The sequence below is a fragment of the Coloeus monedula genome (assembly GCF_965178545.1).
Source record: "Coloeus monedula genome assembly, chromosome: 18".
Lineage (NCBI taxonomy): Eukaryota > Metazoa > Chordata > Aves > Passeriformes > Corvidae > Coloeus > Coloeus monedula.
Window position 1 is genome coordinate 8539164 of NC_138798.1, and position 22481 is coordinate 8561644.

Below are 22481 nucleotides of genomic sequence, written 5' to 3' on the forward strand. Positions count from 1 at the left end.
TCTGTCTTGATCACTGTACTTAAAAACTGTGAAGTTTAGCAGTATAAGGCATTAGCAAGTATGAACTAAAGATCTACTTTTCTGCTCCCTTGAGCAGGTCCTCTTCAGCCCCATGCAGCCCAGAGGTCTCCGGGTCACCACATCTGCACTGTCAGCAGGGTTGGGGCAGGTGACCTTCAGAGGTTCCTTCCAGTGGAATTTTCAATGGTTGCCTTCAGGAGCTTGGCTACATTTGACAACAGCTACTTCTAATTGCACTGAATTACAAAAAGTTCTTGAGATGGACTGCCTGTTATTCAAGAGGGCCAGGCATTCATCTGACCCCATCATAGCCTTTAAGTGTAAGAGACTAAAGAGAACAAGAAAATAACTGATTGCACAAGACAACAAATGGGAACAAAATCATTGCAAGAAGATACCAGGCAGGACACCTCTGGCTGAGCCCATTACTTCCTGAGGGAGACTGGGCACTGCATGAATCCAGTTTTGGGGCTGGTGCAAGAAAACTAACATGGCATTGGAAAAAACACCCAGTAGTATTGTAGCAGCTGCTAATTACCAAGCCCAGGAAGCTGACAGCCCGTGGTGTAGTCTCCAGCAGGGTATAGGAATTGTGCTTATAGTAAGAGAGCGTGAGCTGGGTTTACATTTTCTATTCCCCCCAAGCTTTTCAGGAATTGGTTAGCTGTTCACTGCCTGAGTAGGCGCAAAGGGTATACATATGTATTTATTATCCCTAAAGAGACAATCAAAGAGTTTATAATTTTTACTAGTTTACCTGAAGATAATTTTATTCCAGGGCATGGAAGGCTTCACTCCCCCTGCTCCGAAATCTAGCACAGTTAGAAAGCTGGAGCAAGACAGATCACTGAAAGGCAATCACGCTTCTTTTCACAGTGAAAATTACTAAATGTTGAAGTGATTCATAGATTCCAAAATAAAACCAAAATATACACATGCAAAATTTCAGTAATTGAACACAAACATGTCATCATGAATCCATTCTCAGTGCAAGTAGATGCCAAGACAATTCCTGAATATTCTGAAATGAACACCTTAAGAGCTGAAATGGACTCTCCTGCTAAATTAATTGCTACCTTTGTTTGATGAGGAGCATGGCAATTTGCAGATAGAAATATTTATATAAGAAATGCCACAGGCTTCATTGTTGCTGCCCACCTCTCTACCTACCAAACGCACCTGGGTTATAATCACCACCTTCAGACAATCCCTGTTGCACACACAAATTTCATTCATTCAAGCACATTGATTTGGAGACATTTTTGGTTTATAGCCCCTTTTTTCCCCCCAGAGATTTAATTCAATAGCTATCATGGATATGGCATTTTATTCCAAAAAGGATTGTATTTGTATTTATTCTTTGAGCTAAGTGTTTAGTTTAATATGCTTGTTGTAAATTAACTCTGTTACCCCTTGTGGTAAAAGGCCACAAGTTCCTGCTTTCAGAAACTTTGATCCATGTTAAGTGAAATTGTTTCCAGATAAATGTTTCCATGTGGTATTTGCCTCTTAATTCACTTAAATACCTTTGAAAGACTCAGGGTCCCAAAGACCATATGTAACAGTTGCAGGGAAAGAGGTTTAAAGGGAAGAAATCTGTGAAGAATTACAGGAGCAGTTGAAAGTTGGGAAGCAGAAATATTGTCATCTCCAAAAAGTGAGTTTTCCCCTGCATACATGAGACAGCTGACTGTAGCCTCAGGTAGTTGGGAATTACAAGCTGCATCTCTCTTCAGCACTGCAGAAAATGCAGCCATTTGAATATTTCCTGAAAGTATTTCATATTCTCTGCCCAAAGAAAAGGCACGAAACCCCTTAAATTTTATCTACTGCACTGCCCAATGACAGGTCATCCACAACACATGGATACATGCTTCAAGAGGGCAAATTGTTCTGAAAAGCTTCACACCTGGCTGCTCATTCCATCTCCTCTGGACCAATTTCTAGGAGAGAGAGAGAGAGAGAGAGAGAGAGAGAGCACTGCTCCTGAGCACATCTCCCCAGCTCCCAGCATTCCTGCTGTCCCTCTGCTCCAGCCCAGCCATGCAGTCTCTGCTGCTCCACTGCCAGCCTTGACACCCACAGAGAGTGCCGCAGAGCAGTGCATCTGGATTTTTAACTAAAACACAGCACTTTGTGTTCTCCACACAGGTCAGACCTCTGCCATTCTTTTCCACCCCTCTCTAACTTGGATAGGAAACACAGCAACAGGCTGCAAGGACACAATGCCCCAGCAACAGCTTCCTCATCAGCCTCCAACTGTAAATAATCCTGTGTTCTGTACTTGCTATACAAATGGGTAGAGTTATTTACATAAAACTGTATTATTACTCCACTGACAATCAGTCTGACAGAAGGGTTGATTTGCTGTCAGCTGGCAAATGATGTGGCAACATTCCTGCCTAGAAATAATTGCTGTCACTGTTAGAGTTGCCTGGAACTTGTTAATAGGACCAGTTTGCTGTGCAGGCTGGTCAGCAAAAGGTTCTTCATACAAGGCACAGGCACAGGCTTTATAATCCCCAGGTGATCTTCCAGGGAAGTGCAGTGAGGATTGACAGCTAAGGCAGTGTCACACATGTACAGAGCAGCACCACAAATAACTTGACTGTGCGTTTACAGGAATTTTATTTACAAGTTACCACATGACACCTGTAGTACTACAGTTTTTATAACACCATTAGCAGTAAAATAAGTCACATCTAAGAAGAGTAGGAGGCAGCAGAGAAAAATGTGCACAGAGAATGCAGAAAAGCTATTTAGCTATAACTGAAAGTAGGTATTTTTCTACAGACTTAGAAAGCGAGAAGGAATATATGTTGAGAAGAGCAAGCTCTTCAGCCCTCTTATTTCTGCAGCATAAAATTTTTTGTACAGTGACAATTTAGTATAATGAGTACTACACTAGCAGTGAAATGCAAGTGATAGGGAGAAAACTGTCTTAATATCTTGCCCTTTTGAGCACGCAGAAATGAAACCCAAAGCTTCCCTTTGAAGTGAGTTATCCAGGGCTGGTTTACTTGCAGAGCCAGTAGTGCAGAATTGCTACTGGGGGGCAGGAGGGAACAGACTAGAGAGTTCCCAAGCATTGCATATTGCCTGTGAGGTCTTATCTGGTCTTGAGTTAAGTAGTTGGTGAGCACAACCAGTTGCAGCATTCCACAAGTCTTTTTACAGTGCCACGCTCTAAAGCTGTGCACAGCTTAGCAGAATTCCAAAATCAAGCAGAGAAAAAAGCCCTTCTGCTCTCTTATAATCCTTGGCTCTAATGATGCTGGTGTTGAGCCTGGGCCTTTCTCAAGAGGAACAATGTGGAGGAGCAAATCTGGAGAAACACGCTAGACCTAGATGAAGTCTGATGACAAGCCTCAGAAGAAAATAAGCTTAATGCAGCATCAGGTGCGACCCTTTTCTGCTTCAAAGTACAGCAGCAGCTTCCAGAAAGCAAACAAGTGTTATTCAGGACCGGGTTTTCTCCCCAGACATCTTTAACAGCCTGGAGTGACTGTCAGTGCACATGATCCATGGTAGGGGCTGCAAAGACAATGAAAATACAAGCTGCACAGTAATAATTATTTCCACTACTAACTACACACAGGATATATTGCTTTTGGTACAATGCCATTTATTGTCACAAGAAGAAAACCAGTGATTAAGTTGAGCACATTAATTATGCAGACCTTTGCCATGCTGGAACAACAGTGTATTTTACTTACAGAAATGTCACCAAGTCAGCTGGAAAAACAGCTTAACACAGTTCTTCCAAAATACCAAGCATACCCTCAAACCCAAGCTTGTATTACGTTTAGCTACAACAGAAAAATTAAGAAATGGTTTTGTTTTCAATCCCCACTTTTGTCTGGAGTGCTGCGCTTGTACCGCATGAAGGCAAACACAGGATCAAAACACGGAGCTACAGTGACAGCAACAACACCCACTGAAATACTTCTGAGTGGGCAAACTGCCTGCAAGTTTGTGTCCCCTCCACACCTATGCAAACCTACTCAGAAAGCCTGCAAAGGTATGTATGTGTACAAAAACTAACAAGTTTTTAAAAACACAGAATGCATTAAAAAGTCCAAAGTTTGAACTCTTGAGTCTGTGATGCCTCAACTATAAGTTAGAATATCTGTGAGTTTTAACACTTCTAGGAACAAAGAAAGGTTTTTAGTCCAAATTTCCTTTTCAGTACTAGCTATCAAAATGAAAGGTGACCTAGGCTTGACTAAAAAACCTTCCAGATCTCTTGTGGTATCATCAGTTCACAGAGTTTCAAGCCAAAATTCTGAATATTCAGCATTTTTGCATTTGCAGTTTTAAGGCAGAAAAAGATGTTCACAACAAGCCATTTAGTCTTGGATGTTACAAAAAACCCCCAAACAACAAACCAACAAAAACAAATAAACTAACAAAACCCCCTAAAAGGTGCATCTCAAGTCTTTTAGTAAAAGCAAATTTTACAAAATTCTATGGCATTTTCTTACAGCTTTGGCGTTTGTTTGGTTTTTTTTTCCTAAAAAAGCCTGAATTTTCAGACACAGATCACACATCACTCAAGGTCAGAATTAAACTTGCAAGGTGGAATAAGAGATCCCTGCACTGCCAACGCCCTGGCTGGTGCCATCCCAGGACTGACCTGGGACTGGAGCTGCTCTGCACTACCCTGGTTTTCTCCCCAGGGCCAGTGACTGAACCAGGGCTCCAGGTCAGCTGCCTGTACCCAGGCCCAGCTCTGTGAAGCACAACTGTGTCCTTGGCTCAGCTGTACAGGGGTAAAAAATGAAAGAAGCAAATCAAAGCTGAGCTGTGAGACTGCTATAAGCGTGCAAGGTAAGGAAAAGTAAGAACAAAGCAGTGAAGTCGTCAAGTCAGAGCAGACAAGGGACTTTGGAGAAAGATCCCAACATGGAAAGTGAAAACCCCTGAGGAAGGGCAGTGTTGCTGGAAGAGGAACTCAGCAAGATCAAAGGTCAGCCCAGTGCAAGCAGCAAGGGAAGGAGACAGGGAGGAGCAGGAGTGCAGGCAGCAGCCAACAGCTGAGTGCACACAAACTCACAGACTGGGAAGAGAAATGGAAGTGTTTTTTTTACTGTCTTTTTAGGTGAGAAAACAGTGCAAACCCAAGACCCTGTTAAGGTATTTCTTGCTCTTTTCAGTAAAATCAGGAATGGAAGACTCCTCTCTTCAGCCTTCACACACAAACATAAGCTACCTCTGTACTAAGCCAGAAGGCTCATACGTTTCCCTACTGCACTAATTAATCAGCTGGAAAGAAAAGGAACTCCAGGAAAAATGGGCTCTGTGTGCGTGCATGTTGAGAGGAGAATGAGATGCAGCTTTAGGGAAGTTGCAGGAAGTTTTCAGTATTCACAAGGTATATCAGTTTAACTAACAGGACCAATAATCTGCTGTTTATCATCAGAAAGCTCACAAAACCTATAAAAGAAAGATTTTTTGTAACAACTGGAACTTGTTTAGACTCAGTTTAAATACAAAGTAAATTGTCAATAGCAAGATGTACTAAAAAAAAAGGCAGAATTCTGGAAAACACACGAAGGAAAGTTGTCAGTGTATTTATTAAGGGAACAGATGGAGGGGTTACAGAACAGTTCTCACATGCAACTCCCAAGATCAGGCTTCACACAAACAGCACGTGAGTGAGGCCACCTTTCTGATGGGGGATGCGAACACCTCTGACACCAGGCTGGTGTTTAGCAGACTGACCGGAGTTGCCTTTGGAAGCAGAGTTGAGGCTCTAGAACTCCTTCTGCAGCTACCCTGGACTTGTATGGTGAGAAGACACCTCAGAGCAAGGTAACCACCAACAGACACGGCATACGTTGATGCGATGATGTTTGTAAGTCTTCTACATGCCCTTAATGTTTTTATTTTTTAAGCTTTTCAGTGTTACATATATCTAATTTAGTAGAAAGAATAACTGAAGATGAAACATGCACAACACAGAATCATCTTTGGTCTGCAAAGTCCTGTGTCAGAGCTCTACATAGCTTGATGCCATCAGACCTACATTAGTATCTCTTCCAATAAACAGGGCTTGTACTCAAAAGAGCTCCTTGCCAGCCTTCCTGAATATTTGAGTGCACCATCTACCCCAGCACCTGGGGTGCTCACTGGAACCACCAGCCCCACCCCGACCCACTCTGGCTCCAATAGCTCAGGAGTGGCCACTATACCTGGAGCTTACAGATTGAGAGGATCAGCAGCCAATTCTGGTGAAACACAGGAAATCTGTGTGGTATTTCAAACTAACCCGACTGAAACAAGGATCACAACAATGTTGAGTCAATCAGTTGCTTGTCAAAACCTTCCTGGAGCCAAATGGCTGTGCAGTTGTACCTTGAAGTCCCTCCCTGAAGTGCATGCTAGGCGAACACACCTTCTGCCAGAGGAACAGTCACAGCCAACAAAAATGTAAGAACACACATAAACCCACCTATGGCAAAAATGTATTATTCTTGGAGGAAAAATGTACGCTGCAGTGAAAGTCAAGGAGGGGAATGAGAGATGAGTTTTTACAAGCCAATTCTCAGAGCTGTTACAGACCTGTCAGTTATGGTTAGGCTTTCTTTAGTTTCAAGTCACATTTTGTGTGTTTTCATATTAATTAAAGTTTCTAGCTGCCATTATCCAGCTACACCTTTTAAGAGTTCAGTTCTTTGGCACAGTCTTCGGCACTTTAAGCTTAAAAAAAAAAATTTAAAAAAAGAAGAAGAATTAAAAGTCCATGACAGTGATATGAGCTTACTTGCACAGCTCCCAGAAATCCCACATTTCAAATCCCTGGTTGGAGAAGAGCCTTTTTGTATTGAAATGAAAACATTTGGTCTCTAAGGATTACGCAAGTAATAATTTTCAAGATTTTGTGGGAACAGTGCAATATGAATATCCATAGAGTGTCAAAAAAGCCCGTGAATCATCAGATACACAAATCGATTTGCATCACTCAAAAGGTCAAGATTTCATAATTTTCTCACACCAAAGATAAAACATTTCTGCCTGTCTATAAAGAAACCTCAGCTGTAGTTTTTTTTTGGATAGTTTCCCTAATTTAATTCCAAGCTGGTACAATTATACAGGGGGATACACACCTTGAGCAGTTATAGCTGTTGTCTGCACGCTGCTCCCCGTGCAGTGTTCCAAGGAGGGGCAGTTTTGGATCAGCCAATGGACCAGCTCAGGGCAAAGCAAAGTCCCAGTCATTCTAGATATGCACGGAACTATGTTGGTTTGGTAATACAGGGACACAATTTAATGATTTTCTTTGCATTTGTTTTTACAAGATTCAGATGCCAAAAACAAAACAGAACATTAAGTTACCTGATTTAAAAAAGAAAATCACAAACGTTTACAACATCAAAAGAATAAGACGAAATATAAACCTTTGCTACTTACAATTGATCTATACAGATTAACCAAATCACAAATCTGTCACAATATAAATGTTTAATTGTTACAATGAATAAGAACATACAGAAAATGATTTATTTTTTATAAAATCTTCCTTTGCTTTTTTATTTTAAACTTACCATTAACTAAATTAGCTATGCAGGACTTGTGGGGTACATGACTAAGAAGGCACCAACAGTACAAAGCAAAGACAAAGCAGTTTGAGTATTTTAAGAGTGCTCTACACTGATACAACACGAGAAAAGGCAACAATAGTAAGTAAACCAGCTGCAACCTTTAGAAATTTGTTCTAGATTACACATGTAGTCCAACTTTTACATTTCCGCCAATGTGTCACTTGGTTTGATCACAGCACATGCTACAAAAACCACTGTAAGCTTCACTTTACTAATGTGCACTTTTCACTAATTTAGTGTCTTGATTTCAATTGTTAACTAAACCATTTTGAACCACAAATGTATTTAAAACTTAGTAAAAGGATTGTTTGGACTTTTTTGTTTAAACCACTGCATTTACAAAAATATTTCCCCTAAAATCTGGGATTGCTTGAAGACATTGCTGTACAAATATAAAAGTACTATGCAAGGGACCAAATTCATAAGTATATGGTGTGTATGTATAGATCTATATTTATACCATATCACTGTGCTGTAACAACACAATAAATTTATCAATAACCAAGGGCTATATAAACTACACTAACATAAGCAAATATATATTAATAAAGTTTAAATCTATAGTACAGTTGCTCAGCAAACAACTTCGACATGGTATAAATATATTGTAGCATATTACAGTGGGCAGCAACAACAGGTTTTTCTTTCTCTCATTCTGCAAGGAAAGCCTTGCTCAGCTCCTCAGGTTTTATTTGGCCACTGCCGAGTTCTGTCCCCACTGCCACTCCTGGAAGCTCCCGGCGTACACGGCCCAGCTCTGGTGTCACAGGGGTGAGGAAGAGTCTGGCCACAGGCAGGACAGCAGAGTCAGACGCTTGTTTGCCAAAGCATCCATGAGAATTTTGTGTTTGCATATTTTTCTTCAGCTGTAAGGTTGGAATGTTTTTGACAGTGAACTGTTTACATTCCTTATTCCCAAAGCATCTTTACCATGAAATATGCATGCTACTTCAATTAAGAGTTGCTGTTCTCCGCTCTAAAATATAAAAACTGCATAAAGAAAATAACCCAATGTAAAATGATGAAATAACTGACCTAACACAGTGTTGTTAGAGGCACCTTCTTTTAAACTATTTTCAAAATCTGACCAAAAAAAAAAAAAAAAAACCATGCTTCAGCATTTGACGCATCAACAAATTCAACCCAACAACGTTTGCTGAATTCAGTAAAAGATTGATGAATATGGTTATGGATCCTGATGGATGCCAAGTGGATTCAGCAAGAGTAGCTAAGGAAGAAAGCCCGAAAGCACCAGACATTAGGTAAAGCAAACCCTCGGCTTCTCATTTGGAGAGACAGGATGCAAGGGTAAGTCTGCACCTCCCCAAACATCCCAAATTAAAGAGAGTATTAAAAAAATAGAATTGGGAAAGAGAAGGGTGAAGTAAGCTGCCAAAGTTCTTCCTTAATAAATTAAAACTGAGGTGTTACAAACTAATTTCAGTAACAGTCATCTTTCCAACCGTGCCAAAAATGATTCCTGTTGTAATGATGATCATGCAAGTAGCAGAGATTCTAGAGATCTTTCAACTTTTCAAAACTGAGTGAGAAAAGCATTTTGGTAAAGATGTGTAGAAAGGTCAAGAGAAATTTCTACACTGGTATCAACAGTCAAGTGCATATTTCTTCTATAGAAATGTTTTTAGCATAGGTTCCATACCACAATTCCATAATCACTTGTGCAGTGTCCTGACAATGCTCCGAATTTGTTCCCCACAACAGAGATTTATGTACCACAGGAACTTCCTAATAGAAAATGCCCTTTAATGATGAACCCTTGCTTATTAAAAATTAGTTTTGGCAGACTAACATTTAAACTATAGGAAAAAGAAAATTTTGAAATGGAATCTTGTAAGCACCCTTATCTACTGGAGTCTAAGTGAATGGCTTTCTAGTTTTCTCTGAAGAGCAGACTAAATGGTATGAGGAAGCCTGGAGTTATTAACTAGCCAGCATCCTTATATACTACAGTAGCAATTGAACCTGATTTCCATTCAAAGACATTACCCAAGAGGAAACCAAAAACTAATTCTTAATGTTAATGTGAAGATATAAGATTTAAATTTATTTCCAGGAATTACAAGTGCATTTTGTTCATATTAGCAAGCAGTCTTTATACAATCCATTCTTCACTGCTGCCAAAATAAAATGAGAAAAAGACAGCAGAGATATGAAAAGCTAAAAATAGAACTATTTTTCCTAAGTTATTTGTTGAATAGCATTTCAGTTGAACACAACTCAGAGGTAACAATAGATTATTTTTTTTTCTCAATCATAGGCATGTGGCACTTAGACAATCATCTTTGCACAGAAAGCTTTAACAGTCATGCGAGGGCACAGTAATTATTTTAAACAAGGCAAATTTCTCACCACAGAGAGCAGTGGGGAAAGAAAAGGAGGCACTGCACTGGAACATAACACCTAGTAAACTCCACATTATACAATTTCAGTAACAAATACTTGAAAAGATCATTAAAAGGTATACAATTTTAAACGTTATTTAGTGCTAGCTTTGTTTGGTTGTCCTAACTCAGCATTATCAGAAAAGTTTGATAGTACTTGACAACAGAACAGTACTTCATGTCACGAGCTCATGGAGGCTTGATTACAAATCACCATAGTGTAGGTTGCAAGAAATGAACTTGAGATGCTGACATGCTGTAGGAGCAAAAGTAAAATCAAACTTTCTCATTTGAAGATGCAGTGTTCCTCTCTGCAAGAATTCTGAATGTCAGTGATTAGATTCAAATGTCAAAACTATCAATCCTCATTTGAAGCATTTCATTGGTATGCAGGATGTAGACTGAGTTAATTAACATCGTATTTTGGTTTCTTGCTTGCCACCAGATACGGCTGCCTTGCCCAGGAAAAGCACTGGCCATGGGGTCATGGTGCCATCGTGGTCTGTGTTAAACCTTCCAGCATACGGGGAGCAAAGAGCAGCTGCAGCTGCCACCTTGCCTTTGCACAGGCTGTACAAACACTACTGCATGGTAGGAACTTTGGAAGTACTATGCCTCCAACATGGGTAAACTTTAAATGATCTCTTTTAGAAAAAGCAGGGAGAAAAAGGTACATGTTTTGTCAATACATGGAATATGTTTCTTAGATGAATTCAGTTAAGTTGGGCTCCTATGTGGCTCTTACACTGGATAGAATACCTGTATGTACAGCACAGGACACCCAAACAAGTGCATAAGCAAGATTGACATGAACACGACTTATGCTGCAATCCATAGCATAATGGTACACACTCTGCTGGATGCTAACCAACCATTTCTATTTAAAAAGGACGTGCAAAAAAAATCTGGGATGTCACTGACTTAAAGTGCCCTGAATAGTAGCTTTTCTAAAAAAAAAATGCCAGCGACTTCAGTAAAGTCAGAAAAACATAGTTCACGGTGTAAATGTCTTACAGGTTAATGAATTATCTTCTTGGATATTGATCCAGGAGTGAAAGGAACCACTGCATCTTTCAAACCAGAAAGCAAGCAGTTAAAACACAGGCAGCAGTAGGTGCACGTACAGTACAGTACTGCAACAGGTCAACAATGGGCATTACGCATAGGAGTGTCAATTACAATTCTTCAGGCTTAAAAGATTCATTGAAAGCATGAAAAGCCAAAACTACCAGGAACCGCCCTCCTGAATGGCTCAAAGGAGTTAGTGGATAAGCTGAGAGAGGCCACAAGACATGACCAACAACAAAGAACTGGGAAGAGGAACAGCAACGTTTGAGCATGCCCAGTCCTTTAAGTCCTTGTCCTACAAAAGAGAGCAGAGACATATTTCAGTGAAGGAAGTTTAACATCACCTTTTAAAACAAGCCCTTTCCTATTTCTGTGTTCTGTGCACACGGTGTTTACCATGAGTCAGAGCCAGCAGGATCTACAGATGTTAAAAAAGGATTCAGAGACAATGGATATTGGGGCATTCCATTTTAAACTACTAAATCTTCAAAAGATTAGGAAGAGTAAACAAAGCTAATCAATGAAGCACATTCTTTGTCTGAACCAAAAATCTTTTATTTTCATATTACATCTCAATTCCAAAACCCACAGCCCAGGGGACATTGAATCTTGAGAAACAGCCCAGTGAGAAGAGCTGGCTGATAAAGCCAGGGAGTGCAGGGGAACAGAAATGCACAGCAGGACACTGTTACTGTGCATTTAAAGCCAACTCCTGGGGACTGGCCCTCACTAGGATGTCAACCAGCTATGTTTAAACTGTTGTGCTGTGGCATAGCTGGCAATCCTAACCACAAACGACTCAGACAAATTACCAGCATCCTTATCAAGCTAAGTACAATATTTCAATTTCAGTATTGTGCTGGCCAAATCAACTCTGCATAGTAGCAATTCAAAGGTAACATTTTAAACAACCAGAAATTTCTGCTAGCAATGGATCACTGATATCTTTATCCCTAATCCTTTTATCCCTTAATCCCTAAATACAACCTAGGTAAGTATGGTCTGGGCAAAGAGGCAAGCAAGAGATCACGAACTATGATTTACCACAGCAGTAACTACTTTGCTGTCCTTCCTTGAGACCACAGCCTATTAGGAACAGGCTCCATCTTGTTCCTAAAAATTGATGTAATTTTCTTCCACAATGCGTACATGCACAGCTGTGCTCTAATACAGAATCAGCTTTAGAAAACATGGGTGGGACATTAACACCAGTCATGCTACCGAGTCCCAGGTCTGTTCTATTGACAATGCCAACTAATAGAACCAGTGTGTGAACCTCAGATTTCCCTATCTTTTAATTATTACAACAGTTCCAACATCACCCAGCAAGCATAAATAAACAAAATGCAGTATTTGTAAAATTTGAAATTAGTTCATTTGTGAGCTTCTAGACATCTGAATATTCAAGCCAGTGGCAACAGTAGTTACCCTATTAAAGTAAAAATTGTATTTTTAGAAGTTCCCCCCACTATTTTTTCTTTTTCTTTCCTATGAATTCATCATTAAGTAAAAACCTGGGGGTATATGCAATGAAGACACTAAAATCCTATTTTTAGAAAAATAATTGCTTATAGCAAAGCCACAAAGCTGCTGCACTCTGCCAGCAGAGCTGTGGATTTTGGCAGCAAGGAAGTTCCCTGGCTCAAAACTTCACCTTCCTGGTGGAACTGCCCACACAAACCAGTGATTGCAGAATGCTGCTCTGAGGGAGGAGAGCACAGACCAGGCAACCCAGGTCAGCCTGTTGCCTTTGGCTTGTTTTTCCTTTCCAGTCATAAAACTTTGATACTTTAACCTATTAGTATCACAGAAGTTTCACAGGTACTCCAATCAAGTCAGTATTTGACCAATTTTGTATGGAACTCCTGAGACTTGCAAGCCTTGTGGCACAGGAAGACCAGTTAAGTTCATTGATGTAAAAAAAACAGTCAGAGTCAGTGAATATCAGTACATTTCATTTTAAATTAAACTTTAAAACCTTCAAAATACTAGGAAGGTTAATCATAATTAATTTATTACTATTTAAATACCTATTCTTATTTACTCACACTACTTGTTACTTAAAACTAAAGATAATTCATACTAAAGTTTCAAGTGTGGGTTTTTTCCTTTAAAATAATTTAAGAGTTTTCTCCTCTGTACATTGCATTTAGGAGGAGAGGTTTTTTTAAAGCATTTGAAGCCATATGACAAAATAATATATGAAGAACATTGCCCCTTAAAATGGTTTTCTTTTTTTTTTAAATAAAATTTGCATTTCAAAGTGTTACTATTGCTTTTATTCTAAGCAGCACTATTGAAATGCAGTTCTTATTCCCTAAATGTAACCTACAAACAAGGTAAACACCTCAGACAATTGCCTCAATTCCATGTGGACACTTCAATGCTGTGGGCAAACAGAAACTTCCCTCAAGAACAGGACAGGACTGAGCTCAGGTCCTTGGACAGGGAGTTACTGAGCACTGGGAAAAGCAAGTTCTACATTTCACCAGGAGCACCAAAGTCCCAAATTTCCCCCCTGCCCAAGTGTCCCATATTGCTGTGACTTTACCTATGCACGATTTAAGATCGGTATCCTGGCTGGAATCTTGCAGTTTCCTCAAAAATCAATTCTTTCAGCTTTTCCTTCGGTAAGTCATCCAACTCCATATCAAACTTGAAGGGTGCTTCAGCTACAGGCTTAATAATACAAAGAAATACGATTACTTTAATGTCACTGTTCTGTTGAATTTCATGCAGTCTTTTTATGAATGGGGGAAAAATCTGAAAATGTCCTTCACAAAAATATCTAACACTGAGCAGTCTTCAAGGCAGAACTCCTCCTATTCGTCCGATGCGTGCTTTACGTATTAGTTTACCCAATTTTAAATCAACCACAGTAAGTAGCTACTCAAATCCAAACTACAAGTTGAAATATTTGTTCAAGGCTCCTAACTCAGTATCTACTTGAAGAAAATACTACCTCAAGCATTTTTATTTCTTGGAATAAACATGTCTGACCCTTAAGGAAAACTAGCTTATTTCCTCCTCCTCTATGTTGTCACAAAAAGAAGCCAGAAATCTCCTCAGAACTGTACGCAAACTACAGCCAGTTCCGATTCAGGGTTTTCAAAGCATGATCTGATGGCAAACTCAGTGATTCTCCTCCTTTACCTCAGACATTATGAAACCAGGACACATGAGCTGAGAATCTCCATTTTCTAGAGAGGACACCTTAGCATCTATTTATTGTGTGGCATCTCCTAAGTGTTGTACTAAAGTGAGAAATACAAATTTTGGTAAATTGATGCAATTCATTTTTCAACTCCATCAGTGCAGTAGAAATACTACCCTTAAACTAAAGCAGAAAATAATCAGCTATATCATTTTATCAATGTTTACATTTTAACAATGTCTTTACCTCATCACTTGGATCATAATACTGCTCCAGATATGGATGAGCTAAAGCTTGCTCCACTTCAATCCGCTTATGAGGATTAAAGGTCAACATTTTATCCAACAAATCAAGTGCTAAGAGGAAAAAAAGTGAGCAAGAATTTAATACACACTCTGCAAAAAGTGTTACAAGTCCTGACCTTACACAGACAATACTCACCACCCCAAGGTCTGTGCTAATGACAATGCACCGCTGGAGCTCCCCTGCTGTAGCAGCACTGGGACCTGTAACTCGGGCACAGGAGCTGTGCCTGCCCCTCTATCGGCATTCCTGGGCTACAACAGCCTTGGGCACCACCTGCTCCAGTGGAAGTGTTACCCTGCCCAAGGCCCTTCAGCCCCAGAATGGATGTCAAGGCAAGAAATGCAAGGAATCCTATGGTACAATCTGGTTTTAACTACAACAGAAATTAAATAGATTAGACTTTTTATCCTCTCAGAAAAATGTTTTGGATTTTTGTGCCAAAATCTAAACTAAGATGGAGCTTATCTGAAATAAGTAATTATGACTATGCTCTTATTCTGAAAAGAAAACCTGGCTGTTCTGGAAAATATCCAGAAGTCATTAGGAGTTCCAGATCATCACAGGGAAATATTCTTGCCCAACTGGCAGCACAGAAGATACTCTCCCAGAGAAGATGCATTTATATTCATAAGATTCAGGCAAAATCTGTTGAAGACAACTCGTAAATAATCTATAAAGAACCTGAAGATCCAGTAAGACAAGAGTGAGGTCTGGTGAAACTCTGGATGGACATCACAAGTCAGAGCTACTGCAGTTGGTCAGTGACTTTGCCTGTAACACATTTCCCTTTTCCAAGAAGAGAAAACCAGGAGCAAGAAGCCCTAAGATATCTGCAGTATCCCAAATTCCATCACATTTCTTCTCCTCACATCATTTATGAACCAGAACTTTAACAGAGGCTTCTTGCTGCAGCACAGCAGTTGCAGCTTTGCCCCAGGACGAGGAACACACCTGTGACCTCAGGTCCTTGTGCGGCCTGGGGAGGGGGGATGCACCATCACCATCACCCCACCACTGAAGGGAGCTCCTCTGGGTCTCTGCAGTAGCCAGCACTGCACAAGAGACCCAGCTTCATTCGAAGGCAGCTCCAAAAGCCTCAGCCTTGCACTGCAATCCTCACTTGGGGTTTCGCTGCAGCTCCCTCAGCTCCCGTGCTCACCCTGAGCTGGAGTGTGTCGGGCACAGCCCTGTCACTGCCCTGAGTGACAGCCTGAAAAGCTGCCCTGGCACAGCTGCTCTCAGGGTGCCATTGCCAAGGTGCCGCACCAAACAGCACATCCCCCCTCAGCTGAGGTACCAGCACTGCTGCCATCTGAGCTGTCAAAGCCCACGGGGAGGATTCTCACATTGATGAGCACTGTTATAAAAGCAGAATAAATCACTGCTGTTTCCCTCAATGACAGGGATAATCAGCTCCATACAGTTCTATCTGAAGAAATCAGCTTTTACATGGTAATTCAGTACCTGATCACATCCACTAACAGTAAATTATCATATCAGGTGAAAAAGAAGCTACTTACGAATTGTGCTAGAGCAGGTAGAAGAGCACTGTACTGTGAACACAACCACCCTTAAACTGTATGAAGTTGAGTTTAAAAGGTAATAATAGCTATCTAGCAAAACAAAATCATATTTACCCTTTACTAAAGCCTTGTAAGAAAGGCAACAATTATTACATTCCTTGCTTTTAGAACTTTTGCTCCACTTATCATAACTGAATTTTTTAACCCTTTAAATTTTAAGCTCTCATGGTGCCTAAGGACCCCACTCACTGACGAGACCCTGTTTGACCTACAACTGATGCAGTCTGCACAAACTCTACCCAGGGCAGCGGCAAGCAGCTGCCTCCTATCTGATGTTAAACACAATGGTCAAGACTTGTTTGATGCCAGTGTTGAAATCCAGTGCCAATGTTCAGCACTTGAATAATGTCCTGTGCTTCCAAAGACACTGACAAGAGTTTGGATTTTACATGTAAGTTAAAGATCAAACTCCACAACAGGCAATCTCAGAGTTACTAAAAATTGAATTTAAAAGATTAACTAGTATGAGGACTTTGTGCTGGTTTATAACTGTATATTAGATTTATAGTGCTATTTTAAGGCACCTTCTTGTTCTATTTCCAAGATAGAGAAAGATAAATTCTTAGGTTATAAAAACTCCCATCCTGCCATTATTTTGACACAATATAATAGAGCATAAAATACCTTTGGGGTCAGCGTTTGGAAACAGCCTGTTCCATGGTACCTTATTTTTGTGTGGTAAGGAAAGCAAGTAGTTTCTGGCCTTTAAATTTATTATACAATTCAAATCTTCTTGGGAAGGGGATCCAAGTATACCTAAAAAAAAGAATACAAACAATAGTACACTATATGAAAAGCACATTAATACAGTTGTATCATATCTACTAAAACTCAGTATTAAAACTGCTGGGAAGGAGATTCCAGACCAAATGTTTTAAGAATATGAAATACCTGAGGAGTTTTTAGAAACTTTTACTAAAAACCAATTTTTTAAATAAATAAATAAATGCATCTGAGTTTTCTAATGATCTGTAATCTCTTAAAAATGATCCCAGTAAGTGGTGTACCTATAGAAATTTTTAAAAATTTGACCCGGACCTAATAATATATAAGCTTTTTAAATTGTTTTGTTTTGTTTTAAAAATGTATCTGCTGACATAAATAAATTGGTAAGTATTCTCTAATTGTCCCCAAAACAATGATTACCTGTAGCAATTGCTGCAAAAATAACTAGAGGGAACCGATGACACACCAGCAGAGCCACACCTTACACACTGACCCACTGGAGAAAGACCAGCCCAGCTGGCAGAAATGATGGAGAGAGACAGACGGATGTGGAAATGCTGCTTTTCCATAAAGCTTACCAAGAATATGGTTAAGTTGGTCAAGGTAGTGTTTTCCTGGGAAGATAGGTCTGTTGGAGAGCATCTCTGCCAGAATGCAGCCCACTGACCAGATGTCAATAGACTTGGTGTAACCCTGCAAGTGAAGCAGAAACACATTTTTGTCAAATTTTTGCATAAGAGCAGAAACAAGTTACCTTAGTAAATTGTGGAAGTGCACACAAATCATCTTTTTCCTCTTTAGATTAGTCATGCTTGCTCATGCTGTTAGGTTTTTCTGTACAAATGAAATAATTAAGAACCATATATCAAAACACTACTTTGAAGGGGTAGCAAGAACTGAAGTCTCCAAGAGATGCTTTTCCAGAAGGATTCTTTAAGTTTAGCTAAATCTGTTACCAATCGCAAATTGTTGAGATGCCCTAATTTTACAGCAAGTTTAAACTAAAAAATTTTGGAAACCAGGTATTCTTAATTGCACAGCCCCTGCCAGCATGCTGAACACGGTGAAAGCAGCCGTCCTTCCTGAGGGGATCTAAGCAGCACTCCAGGAAGAGGCCTTTGGCAAAGGGGGGAAACAGCCAAACCAATCGTTGTTGGTTGGCTGCTCTGTACAACACAACAGGCAGGAAGAGGGGAAGATGCTGGGAGGAGGCCACACCATAACGGGAATGGAACAAACAGAGGAATATCCACCTGTGCCATCCACAGGAAAAGGCACAGCAGTGACATCCAGCAGTGACAGAGACCCACTGTGCCTGGCCTGCTGCCACTGCTCCTCCCTTGGGAGGGCTCTATCCTCACTGACCCCACAGCCACCGGGCATCAGCTCCTCAGGGTGTCATCCCTTCACATTTGTGTTCAAGGCGCCATAATTATAAAATTAATCACTCATTAAGCCACGAACTTTTAAGCTGACCACCTCTTACAAACATATCTTCTTTGTAAAATCTTCTGATAAGTGGATGTGGATAGCCACAAATACAGTCAAGCTGCCCTACGCTGTGGCCTCAGTGAGGATTTAAAATACAAGATGTGAATTTAAAATAAGAGAAGCTAGGGGAAAAACCCCTCAATTGGTCAGATGCCTATTTTCTAAAAGTGCCTTGGACACGCTATTGCTACAACAAAATAAACCCACCAATTGGAAAAGCTGTAAATCCTGCAGGAACAACAGTCATCCCAGAATATAAAGTACAGCCCCAGGTGTCACCCGGGTGTTTTGCTAACAAGTGTCTGGCTGTGGGAACGAACACAGGGGCTCTGAAGGACACCCACCAACCACAACAGGGACTGGATGCGCCTTAAAATGGCCACAGAACACAACAGTAATTCCAAATATATAGAAACCAAAGGAATGACTTCATGAAGACTATGGGAATGCAATTAAGACTGACACATAAGAAGGATCACATGCCTTCATTCAGAATCAGATTCACCCTCATTATACACTCTAAACCTAAATTAAGATGTCAAGATAATATTAAGGCAACATTTGCAGCCTTGATGGAGGCAGCAATGGAATGCTCATTCCTAGCACTCCTGTCCTGCTCAGTGGCACAGCAACTGATGGAAGCAGTCTCATGACTGGCAAGGAACTGGAGGTGTGGAAGTGGAGCACGCGATTACTCAGTTCTAGTATCCAATAACTGATTCTGGAATCACACTTTATTGCAAGCCAGCTACAGCTTTATTGCAAGCTCTACTGGAAACCCATGCCCACTTCTCCCCAAGACAATGCGTGCGTTCTGATCCTAAAAACACAGAAAGGAGAAGCACAGTTGGTACCCACAAGGGAATAACCAGCAACAGCAGCACCACAGCAGCTCTCTGTGGCCCTTACCTTAGAATTCAGCATGATTTCTGGAGCCCTGTACCAACGTGTGGCCACATACTCTGTCAGGAATCCTGTGTGATCATGATCAGGATCTGCAACGCGAGCCAATCCAAAGTCACAAATCTGGTTTCAGAGAAGTAAATAGGAAAAAAAGGCACATTAGACACACATTTCCAATATTGTTACATGACTAATTCACCACTCCCCAATCAATGATGTAACACCTACAAACGCAGTGACGGCCACCTGTGTTTTTAGGAACAAATTATTGCACAAAGGTGAAGAAAAATGTTTTCGATCAATTACAAAGAATATCCAATTGCCATTCAGGGGCCAGGAAGAATAAACAAGAAAGAGAACAAGAGAAAAAAAGATGTTCCTGGTGCACAATTTATGTTCCACTATGAGCTTGCTTAACAGCATCTTTGCCAAACAGGTAGCAAGATACACTGCTCCAACCTCTTAGAAATTTGCCAGAAGACATAAAGAAAAGCAAGTAAGACTTCCAGAAAACCTAATTAGCAACCAACATATTTGTAACCAAGTTCAACACCCCATTTTACAAAAGCTATTATCATAACTGCATCTTTGCATGAAAAACAACCTATCCAATCACGAGATAACGGTATACTGGAGAGATTACAGGCTGTTGAAAGAAGCATGAGCCTAAAAGAAAAAAAATCTCCCAAAAACTAAACACAGGCAAGAAAATATTTCTCAACCCTTTCTCAAGAAAATAGTTTTATCTAACCATGAAAAGAAAAACAAACACTGATTTAGACTAGTGAGTTCAGCAAAAAGAAAAAGGTGGTTTTAGTTATGCTCTAGTAGTGAGGCTCCATGGCTTTCAGAGCTATTTAGTGTCTAGAGAGAAATTAAGAAAATTGAAAATGTGAGGACAGACTGTTGTAGAGCAGAGCAGCTGTTCCTTTCTTACCATCCCAAAGGTCAATGGCAAGATTGTTGAGTGGTACATTAGACACATTCACAAGCTTCTGCTGCCCCCCAAAAAGTACCAGGTTATGACTGCCACACACACTGTACTTCCATGAAAGAATACATACTCTCAGGAAAAACAAGTTTCAAATGTAGGAGTGGCAAACAGTGGGAGGTTCCTCTGCTACGTTTGTTTTACAGTATTTACTCTTAAATAGTTAATTGTGTACAGTGATTATACTGAAAATGTGAAGTGAAAATAGGCTGTAGTCAATAAAGTCAGTAATGCAAAATCCTACCAAAACCACAGAAACCTCACTGTGCTGTGGCAGGTATTTCTTAATTTTCCTGCAGGGACAGCCTGTCAGCGAAATAACTGAGAGATCAGTTAGGGAAGAAATACTTCAGCTGACTAAAAGCTACATCTGAAAGACAAGATTCAGCAGCTGACTTTTACACAGAGGGTCTGAAGAAAAGGCAGTGATGAATGTCATAAGCCAAGCTGCATGCCATTACTTTAGCTACAAATTAAAAAAGTAAACCCAACACCCTGAGTCCTTAGCAAACAACCGCAAAAAGAACCTTTTTAAGCATGGCAATGTTCTCCCAGGCTACAGGAACAGAGCAGCTGCCTTGTGTGCAATTAGCAGCTTACATAAAGAGACTCAGTACAAATAATCAGAAGAGCCTCCTCTAAAGACAGAAACGAAGAAACTCTGTAGAGGACAGCTTAGAGACTCCAAAAAATAATTATGCAGCAGGCAAAAATGGTTGTAATCTCTTCCTCCTAATCTCAGAAAAAAGCTAGATAAGATTACAGGCAAGGAGACGTGCAGAATCTTAGTGTTACACAAAAGCAAAGTGCAGTGGTTTGTTGCTATTAAAACAAAAGAAGAAAGACACTCTCTGGTCCACAGTGAAAAGCAAGAACTGAATTACAGAAGGTGTCTCTGAATCTCTCAACTCAAGTAGAAAAATGCACACGGGATGGGAAGGAAGAACAAGGACAAAGAGTGCTCATTAAAATGACAAAAAGCCCCTGCTGACTGGAGCAGAAACAGGTTAAGCAGAAAAGCAGGAACACCATTAGTGAGAAAGACTTCAAGGTTGAAGCTGTAAGAAAGAGGTTTTGGCTGCAGAACTGACAGGAGTGATAGCACGGAGGGTAAGGGACGCTGGAGATCCAGGGCTGTGCCTGCAGCCCAGGGTGAGGGATGGGCACAGCTCTGGCTGTACCTGAGGAGGGCAGACACTTCCCATCCTGTGGCACCAGGACACACTGAAAGCAGCTGCCCTGCTGGGGGGAAGGTGGGGCCACTCGGCCCGTACAAATGATGATACGTAGCAGGTAACGCACCAGGAGTTGGTTTTTAGGCTTCTCCACGTGAATGAAAATTAAAAAAAAAAAAAAAAAAAAAAGAAGAAATCATGTGCGAGCCCATATCGTAACAGGCAGATTTTCTTGGCATTTTGGCTAAGTCACAGCAGAGAACAAAAAACTGCATAATGAAAGACCCAGGTATATCAGTTAGTGCTTCATGCCTTGGAGAGACAGTACAGATGCTGCTGAGACAGAAGAAATTACTTCCCAGCTAAATAAAGAAATAAATAAGAAATGCCATCATCCTATTTATATATTTAGCTTCCACTTTTTGAAAACAATGTTCTTGCAATCAGTATCAGGGATGGTTGGGTTTTTTTTTAAACAGAGATGGCTTAAAATTGGATGAAGCTATCAAGCAGATGGGAAGATTTAGGAGGATCACGTACATATGACCATTTACTAAGCAAATGAAATGACACCCAAAGGTACTATTAATACAGTGAAATATCTGCAGTTGTATTGTTGAGTAGCCTGTGCCTCTCTCATTTGTATAAAAAGAAACAGAGAGGCTACCATTAAGTTTAACTGTTACTGATAAGATGGTGGTTGAAACAGTTGCATCTCTAGAGTAATTGGAAAAATCCTGAAACAGACACTAACCTGCCGTTTTCCTTAAAAAAAAAAAAAACAAAACAAAAAAAACACCAAACCTCCCCCATCACCTTCTTTTCACGCCTGTCACAGTAGGTAACAATTCTCAGTTGTTTTAGTAATTGTGAGTTTTCATTGTGTACACAGAAAAGCACAACTTACAGCATCACTGTAGTGTGTGCACGTTTTACCTAAGGCAAAGAAGGAGATTCTCAGCTGGAGTAACTTTGAACACTGAAGGCACTCCCAACACACCAGTTGAGAACCTTGTTTAAAATAACTTGGGCTTCATTTTCTGAAATATATTAATGC

General features: G+C 40.3%; 1 protein-coding gene across 1 annotated transcript in view; it reads right to left on the minus strand.

Annotated features, from left to right (window-relative positions):
- Positions 1-5578: 5578 nt before the first annotated feature.
- The window catches only part of MAPK1 (mitogen-activated protein kinase 1), a 37638-nt gene continuing 20735 nt past the window's right edge, over positions 5579-22481 (minus strand). The window contains exons 4-9 of the mRNA XM_082293130.1: positions 19265-19381; positions 17443-17557; positions 16763-16894; positions 14496-14605; positions 13647-13774; positions 5579-11390 (exon numbers count right to left, since the gene is read on the minus strand). Of these exons, the coding sequence (XP_082149256.1) occupies positions 13658-13774; positions 14496-14605; positions 16763-16894; positions 17443-17557; positions 19265-19381 (591 nt within the window). The 3' untranslated portion in view covers positions 5579-11390; positions 13647-13657. The remainder of the gene's footprint in view (positions 11391-13646; positions 13775-14495; positions 14606-16762; positions 16895-17442; positions 17558-19264; positions 19382-22481) is intronic.